At 36.8% G+C, this 15,454-nt stretch overlaps 4 protein-coding genes across 4 annotated transcripts; 2 read left to right on the plus strand and 2 right to left on the minus strand.

Moving 5' to 3' along the window:
• On the plus strand, positions 1–1,640 carry LOC110744416 (putative xyloglucan endotransglucosylase/hydrolase protein 10). Its single transcript, XM_021944384.2, has 4 exons — positions 1–330; positions 408–508; positions 610–803; positions 943–1,640. Exons 1-4 carry the CDS (start codon positions 141–143, stop codon positions 1,343–1,345), a joined length of 888 nt encoding a protein of 295 aa, XP_021800076.2. The 5' UTR covers positions 1–140; the 3' UTR covers positions 1,346–1,640.
• A 5,390-nt stretch (positions 1,641–7,030) lies between these two features.
• Positions 7,031–9,538, plus strand: LOC110744409 (uncharacterized). The gene is made up of 5 exons (XM_021944373.2): positions 7,031–7,245; positions 7,333–7,434; positions 8,689–8,759; positions 8,859–8,921; positions 9,040–9,538. The coding sequence occupies exons 1-5, from the start codon at positions 7,182–7,184 to the stop codon at positions 9,355–9,357; spliced, it is 618 nt and encodes a 205-aa protein (XP_021800065.2). The 5' UTR covers positions 7,031–7,181; the 3' UTR covers positions 9,358–9,538.
• A 658-nt stretch (positions 9,539–10,196) lies between these two features.
• LOC110744418 (pathogenesis-related leaf protein 6-like) lies at positions 10,197–10,694 on the minus strand. Its single transcript, XM_021944386.2, has one exon. It carries the CDS (start codon positions 10,671–10,673, stop codon positions 10,197–10,199), a length of 477 nt encoding a protein of 158 aa, XP_021800078.1. The 5' UTR covers positions 10,674–10,694.
• A 3,649-nt stretch (positions 10,695–14,343) lies between these two features.
• LOC110744417 (pathogenesis-related protein 1) lies at positions 14,344–15,067 on the minus strand. The gene has a single exon (XM_021944385.2). The coding sequence runs from the start codon at positions 15,005–15,007 to the stop codon at positions 14,522–14,524; it is 486 nt and encodes a 161-aa protein (XP_021800077.1). The 5' UTR covers positions 15,008–15,067; the 3' UTR covers positions 14,344–14,521.
• Positions 15,068–15,454: the final 387 nt, after the last annotated feature.

A 15,454-nucleotide genomic window follows, 5' to 3' on the forward strand; every position in this document is an offset into this window, starting at 1 on the left:
CTTTTTTTGGTTGAATGTTCTCTGTTCCAATTTTCCACCGCCCTCCCATGCAATACCTTTATATAGCTCTCTTCAACATGTTGCTATCATATTCCTCCATAACACACTACTAAAAAATAAATAAAAACCAGAGTTAAACCATGAGTGATAATCACAGAATTGTCATCTTTATTGGGCTTTTTCTTACTTTGACATCGATTCGAATTACAGATGGTTCCGTTGTTTCAACAGGGGACTTCAACAAGGATTTCTTTGTGACATGGTCTCCTAGCCATGTAAATACTTCAGCTGATGGCAGGACAAGGAGTATGAAGCTCGACCAAGAATCCGGTATGATCAAAATTCAAAACTTCTTTAATTAGTTTTAACATTTCTGAATTCTGATCCTTTGTTTTTCATTTTCCTAGGTGCTGGTTTTGCTTCAAATCAGATGTTTTTGTTTGGACAAATTGACATGCAAATTAAACTAGTACCAGGTGATTCAGCAGGCACAGTTGTGGCCTATTATGTAAGCAGAAAACGTTTTCTTCTTCTGTTTTTTTCGTTGTTGCTTATTATTGAGTAATTAACAGCATATATTTGATCAACTGGAAATTAATTTTAATGCAGCTGACATCTGATCAACCTAACCGTGATGAATTAGACTTCGAGTTCCTTGGAAATGTGGCAGGCAAACCATATATCCTTCAAACAAACATTTTTGCTGATGGATTGGACAACCGTGAAGAGAGGGTCAATCTGTGGTTTGATCCAACAAAGGACTTCCATACCTATTCAATACTATGGAACCTTCACCAAATTGTGTAAGCCATCTTTCAAAAGAGCTGATCAGTATTTAATCTGAGTCTTGCTTACATAAGTTTCCTTCTTTCAAAAATTAACCAAAAAAAAAAAGATTCGAAGTAATTTTAATGGAGAAACTTGGTGTACTTTTGCTTGTAGGTTCATGGTGGATTGGGTTCCAATCAGAGTATACAGAAACCATGCAGACAAGGGTGTAGCATTTCCAAGGTGGCAGCCAATGAGCATAAAAACCAGCCTATGGAACGGCGACAGCTGGGCGACAAGAGGCGGCAAGGACAAAACTGATTGGTCAAAGGGCCCATTCATAGCTTCATTCAGAAACTACAAGATTGATGCCTGTGTTTGGAAAGGAAATGCAAGGTTTTGCAGGGCAGAGAGCCCTACAAACTGGTGGAACAAGAACAAGTTCAGCACCCTAACAAAAACACAGAAAAGGTTGTTCAAATGGGTTAGAAAGCACCACATGATTTATGACTATTGCCAAGATAAACAGAGGTTCCAAGGCAACCTTCCAAAGGAGTGCTCTCTGCCTAAGTACTGATAAATTAAAGAAAACAAAAAAACCATTTTATTTTATTTTAGTGTTTTTCCTTTTCTCTATTTTATTGTGTAGCAAATTATTATTTCTAGGTTAGAAATCAATAATCATATAGAGGTTGTTCATCAGAGGGGAATTTAAAGATCAATTACTTGAAGCATTCAAGTGAATCATAGACTTGGAAGTAAAGTAACCTTTTTAGTTTTCTGTCTTTGGATTTGTAAATATACCAAAATGTTTCTTCACTTTTTGGGTTTATTGGGAAGATGCTGCTTTCACCTCATTCTCTAATAGAAGTGTGCATGTGGGGAAGGGGAAGGACATTGTTGAGAGAAACCTTGAAAATTTAAAAGAGATATTTAGTCATATACCCATTTTTAGCACTAATAATATAAATAAACCCTATATCATTTAATTTTTATAAACAAACCCAAAAAATGACAGCTGCCCATATTGAATTTAATTTTGATTATTAAATTATTTTGATGCCCTATTGAGTGTTTTGGGCTTTTTTTTATAAGATTTTGGGGATGGGTTTATTTTAAGAAATCAATTACAGTTTTGTAATTTAAAAGAAGTTAAAAACCTTTTTGTTATGTTGTAAATGAGTTTTGGGTGTGTTTCTAAAGTCCATTTCATATAGGTTTTTTATTTTATTTTATTTATAATTTAGGCTCCTATATTGGATATAATAGTGAATCTCCCTATTTAAAATTTCATGTATATGAAAAGGTAAAAAGGATGCAGGAGCCAATTAAGAGCATCAATGTTCATGAGCGCTCACAACTTTACATGAAAGTTAATCTAACCGCTCTTAACTATTTGAGCCACAAACCACTTGCGATTGAAAGTATTAAGAAATATTAATAAAAGCTAATTAATTTTTTTTTTTTTATTAAGAAAAAGCTAAAATGATAAGGTGACCCAATCCAATAAAAAGCCCATAGTTGTTAGATGCTCTTAAGGCCCTACTGATGGGGATTGATCAGCCCATTACATGATCTGAAATTCATAATGCTCAAATTAGAGACCAATAGATTTCTTAAAACTCAAAACACTCAATAGGACATCAAAGTAATTTAATAACTACAATTAAATTTAATAGGGCTATCTATCATTTTTTGGGTTTGTTTATATAAATTAAATGTTGTAGAGTTTATCTATATCACTAGTGCTAAGAATGGGTATATAACTAAATATCTCTAGTTTTTATTAAGTCTAATATGAATCATAAAATTATATCAAATTCCACATACGCCCATAAAATAAAATTTGTTTCTAAAAATTATACAATATATGAATATGTTGAATATATAATAAACAAGAAACTATGTTTAAAGTGTATCGCCGAGTGGCTATACTTCATAAATTAAAAAATATATTTAAATGTATACACTTTAATAAAAAAAAATATATTTAAAAAGTATAGCCGCCTAGATATACTTCTCAAATAAAATATGTTTAAATAGGATAGCCGCGCGCGGCTATACTGCTCAAATAAATTTTTTATTTAAAGCCGGTCATTAGATGCTCTTTTATGATCAGCCCGTGACATGATCTGAAATTCGTGGGGATTGATCAGCCCGTTAGAGCAACTCCACCGCACCCTCAAACCCGGGTAAAAGGCCCCCCTCAACAGCCCGAGAGCCCTCCAGCGCAGCAGCCTGCAGCCCAGTTTGGCGTGGGTCCCACCAGCCCGGGCAAGCCCAAGGGCAAGTTTCGCCTGGGCTTCAGCCCGAGGGCTATGACATCAGGGCTGACGTCACGCTGACGTCAGCTCGTGCTAATTCAAATTTTTTTTACCGTTGGCGCGTGAGTTACACGCGCCAACGGTAAAAAAAATTTGACTTCAGCGCATCTGCCACGTGTCGCAACCTGGGGCGCTCCGATGGGTTTTTTTCCAGAAATCCGACGATCCTCGTTTTTTGGGCTTAAAAAATTGCAAAAAAAATCGAAAAAAACCTGAATTTTTTTTTAAAAAATACCAAAAAAGTCTGTATTTTTTCCCTATAAATACCTATCCATTTTTTTCACTTTCCACACCAAATCTTCATACAATTTCTTCTCCATCCAATAATTTTTTCTCTCCACTCACATTATTCACTTTCCACACCAATTCTCCATACAAACTCTTCTCCCTCCAATTTTTTTTACTCTCCACTCAAAATTTTCACCTTCCACCCCAATTATCCATACAAACTCTTCTCCTTCCAATATTTTTTACTCTCCACTCACATTTTTCTACTACTTTCCATTTGTATAAAAAAAAAAAAAAAAAACAAATGGCATCCTCTGTTGAAACCGGAGGCTCGTGGGCAACTCAGGAAGATATTGCGTTGTGTCAATCTTGGGTGAACGTTAGTCATGACCCTATCACGGGCAATGAGATGAAGTTCCATCATATGTGGAGCAAAATTCATGGAGAATTTTGTCAAAGATCGGGTTCCATTCGGACCGAAATGGCCTTATCTAGTAGATGGAAACTTCTAAATAAAGAGTTAGGAAAATGGAGAAATGCGTTGACAAAAGCAAGGGAGAACATTCGAAGCGGTCAAAATCTATCCGATGAGGTAAAATCTTTATAATTGCCATTTTAATCAATTTAATGTAACTTTTTTTTATTGCATATTCTATTTCTTTTTCTTGCATATTCTTTTTTTTTCTTTTTGCATTTCCAATTTGTCTATATTTTCTTGCATAATCAATTTTATTCTTGCATTTCAAAATAGTTTATATTTTCTTGCATAATAATTTTTTTTTCTTGCACTTCCAATTATTTATTTTTAATAGATCATACAAGCACAAATGTGGTTCGGTGCCATGGGGCAAGGCAAAAAAAGTTTCGTGCATTTCCAATGTTGGGAAGTTGTGAAGGATTGTTCGAGATTCAAAATTATTCCCACCGGTCCTCCGGTTGTGTTGAATGAGACGCCGCTCCACGATTCGCCATCAACCGATTCGCCATTGGACTCCCCAATGGAAACAGAGTCACCACTCCCACGTCCGCCGAGACCTATTGGGAGAAAGGCGGCAAAGGCCAAGAGAGGTGGCACTTCAAACAATGAATGTGTACAATTATTGGAGCAAATAGCTAAGAACACCTCACTAAGAATTGAGAGAGACTTGAAAAGAGATGCATTGGACATGGCACGAGAGGAAGCATACAAACTTCAACAACAACAAGCACAAGAAAAAGACATGGATGATAAAGAGATGAAAATCATGGCCATGGATACGAGCCATATGTCTCCTGAAACAAAGGCCTATTGGAAGCTAAGACGAAGGGATGTGATGAGAAGAAAACTTTTCCAAGACGACGGACCTAGCAATACGGATTGGTTAAATGATGAAAACCATTAGGTTGTATTGAAACACCTTTGCCATATGTTGTATTGTTGTATTGTTGTATTGTTGTATTGTTGTATTATCCTTTAATTTGTTGTATTGTTGTATTGTTGTATTATCCTTTAATTTGTTGTATTGTTTCCTTTTTATTCAATAAACAAAGCATTAAATAATATGACTATTTATTAAAAACCTTTAAGCATCAACACAAAGATGAATTAAAAACACACCTTCATTTATTGCAAACAACACACAAAAGAAACCATACATAAGAGCATAATAATAAAAACAAACATAATTCCAAAAAACACCACACACAAAATAAAAGCATAATTAAAAACAAAGCATAATTCCAAACAAAGCACTAATCTTGACTTCATCCATTGTGATTGCCTTTCCTCTCCCACAAGTACTCGATCAAGTCCATTTGACGTCTCTCGTGAACATATGAAGATTGCATTTCTTCATAACGATCAATCATGGGGTTGTTGAATTGACCATCCCGAAGTAACGGTTCGGGCTCCATTGGTAGTCCATTTGGTCCCATCGGCCTTTCATATATTCTTGTCAACGCCGTGTTCATGGGATCGGGTTCAAACACCTCTGGAGCATCGTAGTCATACTCATCCTCAACAATCATGTTGTGGAGGATGATGCAAGTCATCATAATACTCCGCAGCACCTCCTCATCTAGCATCCGAGCAGCACCCCTGATAATTGCCCAACGAGCTTGCAAGATACCGAAACACCTCTCCACGTCTTTCCTGTAACCTTCTTGAAAGGAAGCAAAGTTTCTTTCCTTCTCGGATTGGGGATTCGAAATTGTTTTCACGAATGTCGTCCACCTTGGATAAATTCCGTCGGCAAGGTAATATGCACCAGAGTATACGGTATTGTTGATTTGGTACGTGACCTGGGGGGAATGACCTCGCAATACCTCGTCGAACACCGGGGATTGACCGAGGACATTCAGATCATTCTGAGATCCGGCAACCCCGAAGAAGGCATGCCAAACCCAAGTGTCGAATGAAGCTACGGCCTCCAAAATTATACTTTTTTGCCCCTTCCGATTCCCGTACTCTCCTTGCCAAGCAGTAGGACAATTCTTCCACTGCCAGTGCATGCAATCGATGCTTCCAATCATTCCTGGGAAACCTCGATCCTCGCCTTTTTTTAGAAGCCTTTGCAGGTCCCTCGGCGTGGGTTTGCGAAGGTACTCCCGCATGTACAAATTTTCCACTGCATCACAAAATCGCACCAAGCACTCTAGGATAGTAGATTTTCCCATCCTTGCAATCTCATCCACCTGCTCTGCAGATGCCCCATACGCAAGCATCCGCAAAGCAGCTGTAAGTTTTTGCTCCGGGATAAGACCCAAAACTCCAACAGCATCATGCTTTTGAGTGAAGTATGTGTCATAATTACAAATATCATGCATGATTTTTTGGAATAAATGTGGCTGCATTCTATATCTCTCTCGAAACTTAGAAGCAGGATATAAGGAATTTGGGATAAAGTAATCCTCCAAGAGATTCTTACCCCGAGACTCCCTACGTCTGTCCATATTTGGGGCACGACGATGGTGTTGCCTTGATTGATTAAGCATACACACTGCTGCTGCAAGCATTTGTTCCTCTTCTTCATCGGCGTCTCGATCTTCATCAGCACGTCTACGCCGGATTTCTTCCCTTTCTTTTTGTTGCCTCTCCAACACCCTCCTCAAGTTTGACATTGAGAGTAGAAAGTGTTTTGTAAAATTTGAGAAATGAAGGAATAGATAAGAGATGGTGTGAGAGGTATGAGTTGATGGTGTAGTTTTATAGAGGGATTCAGAAGATAGAGATGACACGTGGCACAAATTTAGAGGGTGAAAATCTTATCTGAAATATGAGATTATAATTTTTTAAACATATCTGAAAATCTTATCTGACATAGGACACGTGGCACAATTTTAGAGGATGAAAATCTTATCTGAAATCTGAGATTATAATATTTTTTAATGAATATCCGAAAATTTTATCTGGAATAAGACACGTGGCAACCGAGATTCTCATCCGAAAATCTTGACTTGAAAAATAATGGACACGTGACAACCAAAAATCTATTCTGAAAATTTAATTACAAAAGATTATCAAAATTAATGATTTAAAGTATAAAAAAAATAGGAAATAAAGTACAATGAATAGTATTTGCCTTAGACTTGCCCTAGACTTAGCCCTTGTGGGTGGAACCACAAATGCAAAGGCTGCCACTATTCACGTGAATAGTGGCAGCCCTTGCTTGCCCTTGCCTTAGACTTAGCCCTTGTGGGTGGAGTTGCTCTTATGTAATCTGAAATTCATAACGCTCAAATCAAAGCCCAATAGAAAATAGAAAATAGAATGACAAAAATAATAAATAAAAAAGCTAGAAAACCCTGCTGGATTGAACCTCCTTCTTCGAGAGGCCAAAAACCCTAAACCCTTTGACCCTCTACCGCTAGCGATAGAGAGAGATGGGAAGTACAAGCAAAGACCTTCTGCAATTGGAGCACAAGAAGGCCTTAACTTCACCCATTGGTATCTCTTTCTCTATATCTGTATCTCTCTGGTTCGCTCGCTTTCTGTGCAAACTCATTAGCTCACTGTCTGTGTATTTTCTTGCAGAATCCACACTACTTGTTTGTAAAAATGACTCACAGGCTTGTCAAACAAAGAAGGCTCAACCTGAAGGGAAACCCATCGGTGTTCCTGTTATCAAAAGCCAAGGTACTCGATTTGCCCCCTTTTAAATTTGGTTTCTTTGCTCTTCTTTTTTATTTGTTGTTTTTGTTAAGAATGTGGATTCTGCAAGCAAGTACAATAGAGATGCAGGTGTAGAAAGATCATTTATGTTATCGGGTCATCCTCAAGTATTCTCAAAATTTGTCACAAAAGGCTTTATCTTTTCTTCAGAGCTAGTTCGTAGGATTAAGCTATGACCATTTCAATTTAAAGGAAGTTGATTTATGTATTCGTGGTAAGAGTTAAAATCTAAAATACCACTATGGCTGTGTTCGGCATATGTAGAGGTCTGTCCTTTGTCTATTTGGTAAATTTTTTCTATGTTGGCTTTGTACAGGACCAACGAGTTGATGTTTAATCCTCCACTGGGTTTATGATTTGGGTGATGCGTGCTTAATTGCTTATGCGAGGTCTTGGTTATAATCAATTGTCAGCATAACATCTATGCAGCCTGTCTACTTTTTGAAATTTCCTATGTTTTATATTTTATTTACAAACTTGCAAATTGGCTAAGTTGTAGTGGTTTGGTTTAGAAGGATGTGATTTAAGTCTCCTGTTATTGAATTTGTCTCATTCTTTTTGATGTTGTGCTGAATTTTCATAAATTAATTTTATGAGATGAGATAATTTTTTTGCGCTGCCTACTTTTTCTTAGCCCCTGAGATATTATCTTCTTCCTCTTTTGGTTTATTGGAAAGAATTCTTATTGAGATAAAGGAAAAAAAAAATCATGTTTTTCAGTAAACATAAGTACTTCTTTGTCTAGGTGTTAAACCCTCCTTCAGATGGGCTTGAAATCTGTGTTCATGTTGATCCACTACAACCTGTTCATTACCTTACCTTGTAATACTGTTGCTCCTATGGTTTCCTTATGCATATTTTCTCTCACTAGAGCTTCTACCTTTAAAAGACCATAGAGGATTTGTGCAATTTGGGCTTAAGAATATGTCCCAAGCTTTTGTTTCTTTGTTTAAATAAAAACTTAATTGATGATCAGACAATGTCAATGTAGAAGATTGAAATAGATTACAGAGCAATGTAACATTGAAACTTGAGGCTGGACTGAGATGGATGTTTTGAACTGTTTTCCCTTACCCCTTTTTCGTTGGGTGAAACAGTAGTTTGCACTTCGTCATGTACTTGAGATTCTTCAGTTGTCTCTGCTTCTGTTTTATTCATAGTGTTGTTTTCTTAGAAATAACTTGGATAATGCTGCTCATTTTCATTGCTTGTCTGCAGTTTTGGGAAAAATAAGGGACTTCTTGGGAGTCATATCAGAAGCTAATGAAAGATTAGAAAAGGATGCAAAGGTTGGCATATTTTTCCTGCAGCCCAAGCTAGATTGTTTATCCCAATTCCAACATACTTTTCAAATCATAATTTGTTTTTACTCGTTTACTTGTATGTAGGATAATTCAAAAAACTATGATATTGAAGCGCTCACTGGAAATGAATCTCAAGTCATTGAAATGGTCTCTCTTTCTCTCTCTCTCTCTCTCTCTCTCTCTGTGACATACACACATACACACATACACATGCACATACACAGAGGGGATTTATAATTTATTTTGGGTGGACCTGAATTGACAGGATTTAATGCTGGGTGTTGCTGATCTTCAAACTCCTGAGGCTGTGGCTGCTGCGGAATCTGCTATTTCTGGTTATCAGCCTGTTATACCATTGGCCGTCAGCAGTAGTGAAGAGGAGTCACAGGATAGCAGTGACAACGATAGTAGTAGTGATGAGGATGACGATGATAGTAGCAGTGAAGAGGATGAAAGTGATGCTGAGGATAAGAAAACATCCTCTCCTGTCAAACTCAAAACACCCAAGTCTGACAAAGATAATTCGAGTGATGTTCGTAACGGCCGGTCCAAAAAGCGGCCAAAAATTGTTGAGCTTCCTTGAAATCATGTGAGATCTAGTTCTAGTATCTGTGAGTTTCAGGAATTATCAATTTATTGTAATAGTTGGGCAAGTCTAAAGACTTCCATACTGTGCGAAGGGAATATGATGAACGGTTCTGGGAGTATCTATAAAAAGTTGTCAACTGTGGTATAATTTAATACGTAATTTCTTTTCACCCGAATCAGCAGAGTGAATTCTAAGTTATTTGCCACTAGAACAAAAGAAAAAGATTACCCAAGTAGGAAGACAATTCCGAAGGAAAATATGTCTTTACGATCAAGGGAAAAATATTTAGAGGACCACTTTGTATTATGCCTCGTTAGAGGAGAGACTCATTCGAAGAGGGACGTTATTATTTTCTCCCTATTTTATTTGTTTCGTTGAGAACTATACATGCATTGGCAAATCGACCAAAAAAAGAAAAAAAAAAACATAGATTGGCAAAATAAAAATAAAATGCGTTGGAAATTAGAAGGGAATTATTATTGGCACTCCAAAATCTGTATCAGTGCATCAAATTATAGTTGGTTCATCAGATATGTAGATTAAAGCCACAGTAGAACCATTATTATTCAAATTTCTTGCTAACCAACAAGCAAAGTACACTTTGAAAGTTGAAACAGTTGATCAAGACAACCTCAAAACGAACCAAAACATAAAAATACCCTTGGTGACTAAAAGCAAGGAGTGCACCATCACTTATTTTATCAAAGGAGGCTTTGTTTAATTACCTAGCTATATCATATATCACCTCATTTTTTATTTTCACCTTATTAATCAGCAGGCATCCATTCCATTAATGGCTTAATCAAATCTGGATTAAGCTTAAGCTTCCTTAATTAATAAGGACGCTGCCCAACATAGTTGCCAGGAGGGTCATAGTTGCAAGTCACAAACCACCACCCATTATTGGTGCACTGAACCCTAGCACACCCCAGCCTAACGGAGTTTTTCCAAACCACTTGAGTATAATGCAGGCACTGCTGCCCTCCAACACAAGAGTTTGAGGTGTAGTTATAGTTAGGCTTCTCTTCCACCCACAAGTTCACAGCAGCTGTGCCTGTAAATGAGCCACTCCCCTTGGCCAAGTTCTCACCATAAGTCCCATTTGAATGCACCAGGTTGCAATCTGCAGCTCTTGAGTTGGCATAGCTCTGAGCATAGGCCTCGACGGTGCTGTCCCACGTGATGTTCGGGACGCCGACTTGCTTACGTGCCACGTTGTGTGCGTTGAGGTAGTCTTGCTGGGAGTTTTGGGCATGGGAGGGATGAAGCACCAGAGACATGAGACAAAGAAGTACAATGCACAAAGCCATGTTGTTTGATTTTTCTGTGTACCAAATGATTATGTAACTTATGAGGATTTGTACTGTCAATGTGACATTCTTAGGCTATTTATAGGAAGAAGTACAATTAATTAACAGATTATTTCTGGACCGTTAAGGGAATATAATATGAAAAGTATTTTATCAAAAGGATACATGTCACCATTTAAAGCAACCAAAGTCATCAAAAACTTCCCCCTTGGTCTTGCATCACAAAACTTTGCGGTCACCTTCAGCTATGTGTTATATATATATATAGCAAGAGCAAGTGGTGCATTGGTCACTACGGCTTGCATGCTGTTATTTTTCTAAAAGAAGCAACTTCATTACAAAAAAATTAAGAACGAATGTGTTACTTCCAGTTTGAATTTCATCAATTGAAAGTACTTTGAATCGCAATACATATTGCTTTATCTTTACACATGTTAATCAGATAATTCGTAACTTAGTGGTTAAGAGTGTTTACCTATGCATCTAAGGTCTTGAAGTTCGAATTCCCCCTCCCAATAAAGCTTGTAAAAAAAAAATTGGAGAATGCTCTAGCCCGTCCCAACTTAGAAAAATGAGTGAAAAGAAACTCTAAAGTTAAGGCCCAGTCAAGGCCAGCATAGGCTATCTCCAGCCCTCATCTGAGATTCAAATAAGGCCCAAATATTCTGGACAGTGAATGTGAGTCCAGGGACTATCTGATGGCCTGTCCTCGGGGAGGTTTTCATAAATTATTGTTGCTTTAGATTTGCTCTTTTGTGACTTAGGCTGTTTGTCTTGGCTCTCTATCTGAAGCCTAGTTTAGCCTCGATCTTGTTTGCTGTGTTTTGTTGGCGTTGCTTTCGCGTTTTGCTAATGAAGTACTTATTCATACCCTTTAAAAAAAAAGAAAAAAAAAGAGTGTGACTCATGTCCCAAATTGCCAATCATCGTAACACACTATTGGCAATTTGAAATTTTTTGTGGCTAAGATATCAATGAAGATGTGTTTAGGAGGGATTCAAACTTCCAGCCTCCTCTAATATTTGAAAGAAATTTATCATTAAATCAAAATTTAGTTGGTGAAATGTGTATAAATGTTTAAACATCAATTTTATGTGTTTGGTCAAAATGTTTGGAGAGTTTGGAGTCCAATTTTAGCTGAATAGAACCGAAATCGAAATTGGTATGAATTGGTTCGATTTGGTTTTTCAACGGTTGTTGATTTTTTTCGATCTTTTGGAGTTCAGTTTGGCTCGGTTATCTGGTTCAGCAGTTCATATGCCCACCCCCTAGTGTGGACACATATTTTGTGTTTGACAAAAATTCTTATACGTGATTATTATACAGTCAGGTGATGTTACAATCTACACGTTATAACACATGTTTTATTTATTAATTATAAATCGAAAAATACAACACGTAATGTCACACAAAATAAATTTATGTATTTAGAAGTGGACGAAAGTAATATACCTCATTGGCATGACTAGTCTCTCCCTATTTTTTTGTCAATGACTAATAGTAATAGATGAGGTTTCTGTTCACCCAAAAAAAAAAAAAAAAGGATCCATTGACGGCCAACCTCACCTTTGCTCGAGCTGCATTGACAGCCAAGAGCTAGTCTTGTGATGGCATTTGGGCAAGGAAAAGATGGACCGCGTCTAGGCTTTGGTCAAGGATGAAAATGCGTGGTGCTGAAATGTGGAAATTTTTTCCTCTGCGGGTCCAAATGGATTTAGTAAAATGTTAAAAGATGCAATGATTAAACCCATTAATTCTTCTGTTGGAAACAAACCTAACTAAAGTCAAGACAAAACAATTTTTCTCCGAGTAATGCTACATTTATCATATTTTTATCCCACATTTATATACCATATAATGTGACATGTCCATATCATATGCCACATCAATGAAATCAATGAAGTATATTTTAATTATGAAAATTGGAAAGAAAAATAAATACTCAAATAAATCATAAAAGTAAAGAAAATGATAAATAATTTAAATTGATGTGGCTATCCACCTTAGCTGACACATAAGATGGTATAGGAATGTGGTATACAAATGTGGTAAGAGTGGCATTACTAAATAATTTTTCTCCTCCTACCATTTACCAGCTTCATTTTCGTCCGTCTCTTCATTTCCCAGAGGAAAAGGGTAGCTAGAGATTGAATTAATTTCGTTTGTAGAAATTAAATAATCATTGTGTTTTATGTCCTTGTAATGCAGATACATTTCAAACTTGGCTTAAAATTAAAATGCAGGACTTGACTATAAGAATATTATTAAAGGAATAATAGCATCTTAATTCTTTGATTGTCCGGCGCCATTTAACAATTGGGTCCATGGTCTCAATGATGGCTCTTGAGTGACTTTGGCCTACCTACCTAGGCTCCCATGTAGTGCTTCTGCCATCACACAAGACTTGACTTGACACCCCTTCCATCGACTATAGAATAGCAAGCAATTTAATTATATCCTTAATTCCTAACAACACAATCAGATAACTAAATTGGATGCTTCCTCAATACAATATTGACTTGTTGAAAACCAATATGGAGGTAGATTAGGATAAATATTTGTTTATGACTCTAACGGGAAACACTTGTGTTTGACAAAGAAAAAGAAGGGAAATACCCGTGTGAAATGTGAATAGTACTGTTTTATTATTCACAGCCAATCACAATATGTCATGCGTGATAATTTTTTTATGCGGCAATTTGTAATTGGCCCAGGATAACAAAACAATGTTATCTTTGTTTCACACAAGTTTTTCTGAACTCTAAACATCACCCCATATTATGTAATTTTTTATATTATAACACGTGACAGTAAGGAGTATATATTTTAAAAGTCTACTTCTAGTTTACACGTCATAGTGGTCACCTACCGTTTAGATCTAATACAATGGTGAATAATAATATACAAAGTTCAATGCTTAAACCCACCCACTCCTCTCATTGTGTCACGTCTGTCCGTTCAATCTCCCAACTAGCCTCCCTTCTTCCTTTTTTGGGTAGGGTTTTCTCTCTTATTAATTATTGGTTTTATATTTTCTGATGTGGTTTTAAGCTCTTAGATTTCATTTGTCACAGAACTATTAGGTTTAGAATAACGATATTAACATCACCAAGCAATACAAAAATAAAAACAGTTATTCTTGTGTTGTGTTATTCTGGAAAATTGTCTAGAAAGTCATAATGAAGTTTTTTTTTTTTTTTAAAAAGGAGGAAAATCAAAAAAAATTTCAACACATTCCTTTGTCAGATGAGCAAGAGCATGAACTTCCTGCACTAGTCGAGGAAACGAAAAATCCAAAGGAAATAAGAAAAATTAAAACTTGAAATCAAGAAGGGATAGAAAGAGGGTTCAGCCGTACCAAACAATAAAACCACATTGACTTCAGATTCTCATTAACTCTTCCATGGAAGTGACAAAAAGAAGAGACAACGAGGAAGTTAAAAACCTATATGGAGATGTGCTTCAATGGAGGACAGAGGCCATCTTTCTAGAGAAGGGTGAGTTGGGCCAGCATAATTTCTTTTCACTATATATGAATTTGAATCACTTGTCTCTCAACCTAGTGGAGATTCCAAGTATCCCTATCTTCTTTGTTGAGAAATATATATAAATCTGCATATGACATTGATATGTAATGTATAGAAGACAAATGAGACGTTTTCCAGAAAACTTCATGGAATGCGACATTTGGACGAGTTTACAACATTTTTTTTTTTATCAATGAGTTTACAACTTCATTGTAAACATTAAGCAAAGACCAAATTTTATTCTCATAAATTAAAAATGAAAACTCTTATTAAAGTACTGTAAGCTTTCATTTAGCCACAAGAGGTTTGCTGATAGCTAAATCAGTAAGGCTTCTGGCCAACATAGTTGCCTGGGGGATCATAATTGCACCCAATGAAGGTACCTCCATTGTTGCACCTAACTTTGGCACATCCTACACGAGCTGAGTTGCGCCAGACAACCTGAGTATAATGGCCACACACCTTGTTAGGAGCACAGGTGTTTGAGTTGTAGTTATAGTTGGCCTTCTCTGCCACAAACAAGTTCACGGCAGCCGTGCCGGACATGTCACCGCTGCTCATCGCTATGTTTTCTCCATAAGGCCCACCGGAGTGCACAAGATTGCAATCACCTTTACGGGAATTGGCATATCTTTGTGCATAAGCTGCTAGGTTTGGATCCCACGTTAAGGCTCGAACACCTACTGCCGCTCGAGCGGCGTTGTGGGCTTTGAGGTAGTCTTGTGGTGAGTCTTGGGCAAGAGTGGGTTGGAGGAGGGCTAAACCAACGAGACAAATCAAGGCAAATGACATCTTACACAACCCCATGCTGGTTTGCAGTCTCTTTGCAAGATATTTTGTTTGGTGTTTATTGATGGGAAATGAGAGATGTAACATGGAGTATTTATAAGGAAAATGTTAGGGCTGATAGACAATTGGAGAGAAAAACTTTTTGGTGGAGAATTCTGTCAACTTGACAAGCTAGGTCTATGGCACATCTTATTATCTAGTCCCAAAAATATTGGTAAATTTAGCTTAACTCCTTGAAAGTCATTTTTCCTCAACTACAACCCATCTCTTTATTTTTATCTGAATAAAATCCTGTTTGTTCTAAATAAAACCCGATGACTAGGATCCAACTCGGCAAGTTACCTAATCAAGCTCAAAATCGAATTGATTGTACTTTTTTTACTCCTAAAATACCCCCAACTAAACCATTATTGCATTTTGTATATTAATGTAGAAACCAATATAGAAACAAATTTTAATTGGATT

Source organism: Prunus avium, chromosome 8 (assembly GCF_965620075.1).
Source record: "Prunus avium chromosome 8, drPruAviu1.hap1.1, whole genome shotgun sequence".
Lineage (NCBI taxonomy): Eukaryota > Viridiplantae > Streptophyta > Magnoliopsida > Rosales > Rosaceae > Prunus > Prunus avium.

Bases quoted from the DNA above. Each gene is read 5' to 3' on its own strand.
- LOC110744417 (XM_021944385.2), bottom strand. From the start codon at position 15,007: ATGGGGTTGTGTAAGATGTCATTTGCCTTGATTTGTCTCGTTGGTTTA.
- LOC110744418 (XM_021944386.2), bottom strand. From the start codon at position 10,673: ATGGCTTTGTGCATTGTACTTCTTTGTCTCATGTCTCTGGTGCTTCAT.
- LOC110744416 (XM_021944384.2), top strand. From the start codon at position 141: ATGAGTGATAATCACAGAATTGTCATCTTTATTGGGCTTTTTCTTACT. The intron at 331-407 runs GTATGATCAAAA...TCATTTTCCTAG, and splicing joins GAAGCTCGACCAAGAATCCG to GTGCTGGTTTTGCTTCAAAT. The intron at 804-942 runs GTAAGCCATCTT...TTTTGCTTGTAG, and splicing joins TGGAACCTTCACCAAATTGT to GTTCATGGTGGATTGGGTTC.
- LOC110744409 (XM_021944373.2), top strand. From the start codon at position 7,182: ATGGGAAGTACAAGCAAAGACCTTCTGCAATTGGAGCACAAGAAGGCC. The intron at 7,246-7,332 runs GTATCTCTTTCT...ATTTTCTTGCAG, and splicing joins GGCCTTAACTTCACCCATTG to AATCCACACTACTTGTTTGT. The intron at 8,922-9,039 runs GTCTCTCTTTCT...CTGAATTGACAG, and splicing joins AATCTCAAGTCATTGAAATG to GATTTAATGCTGGGTGTTGC.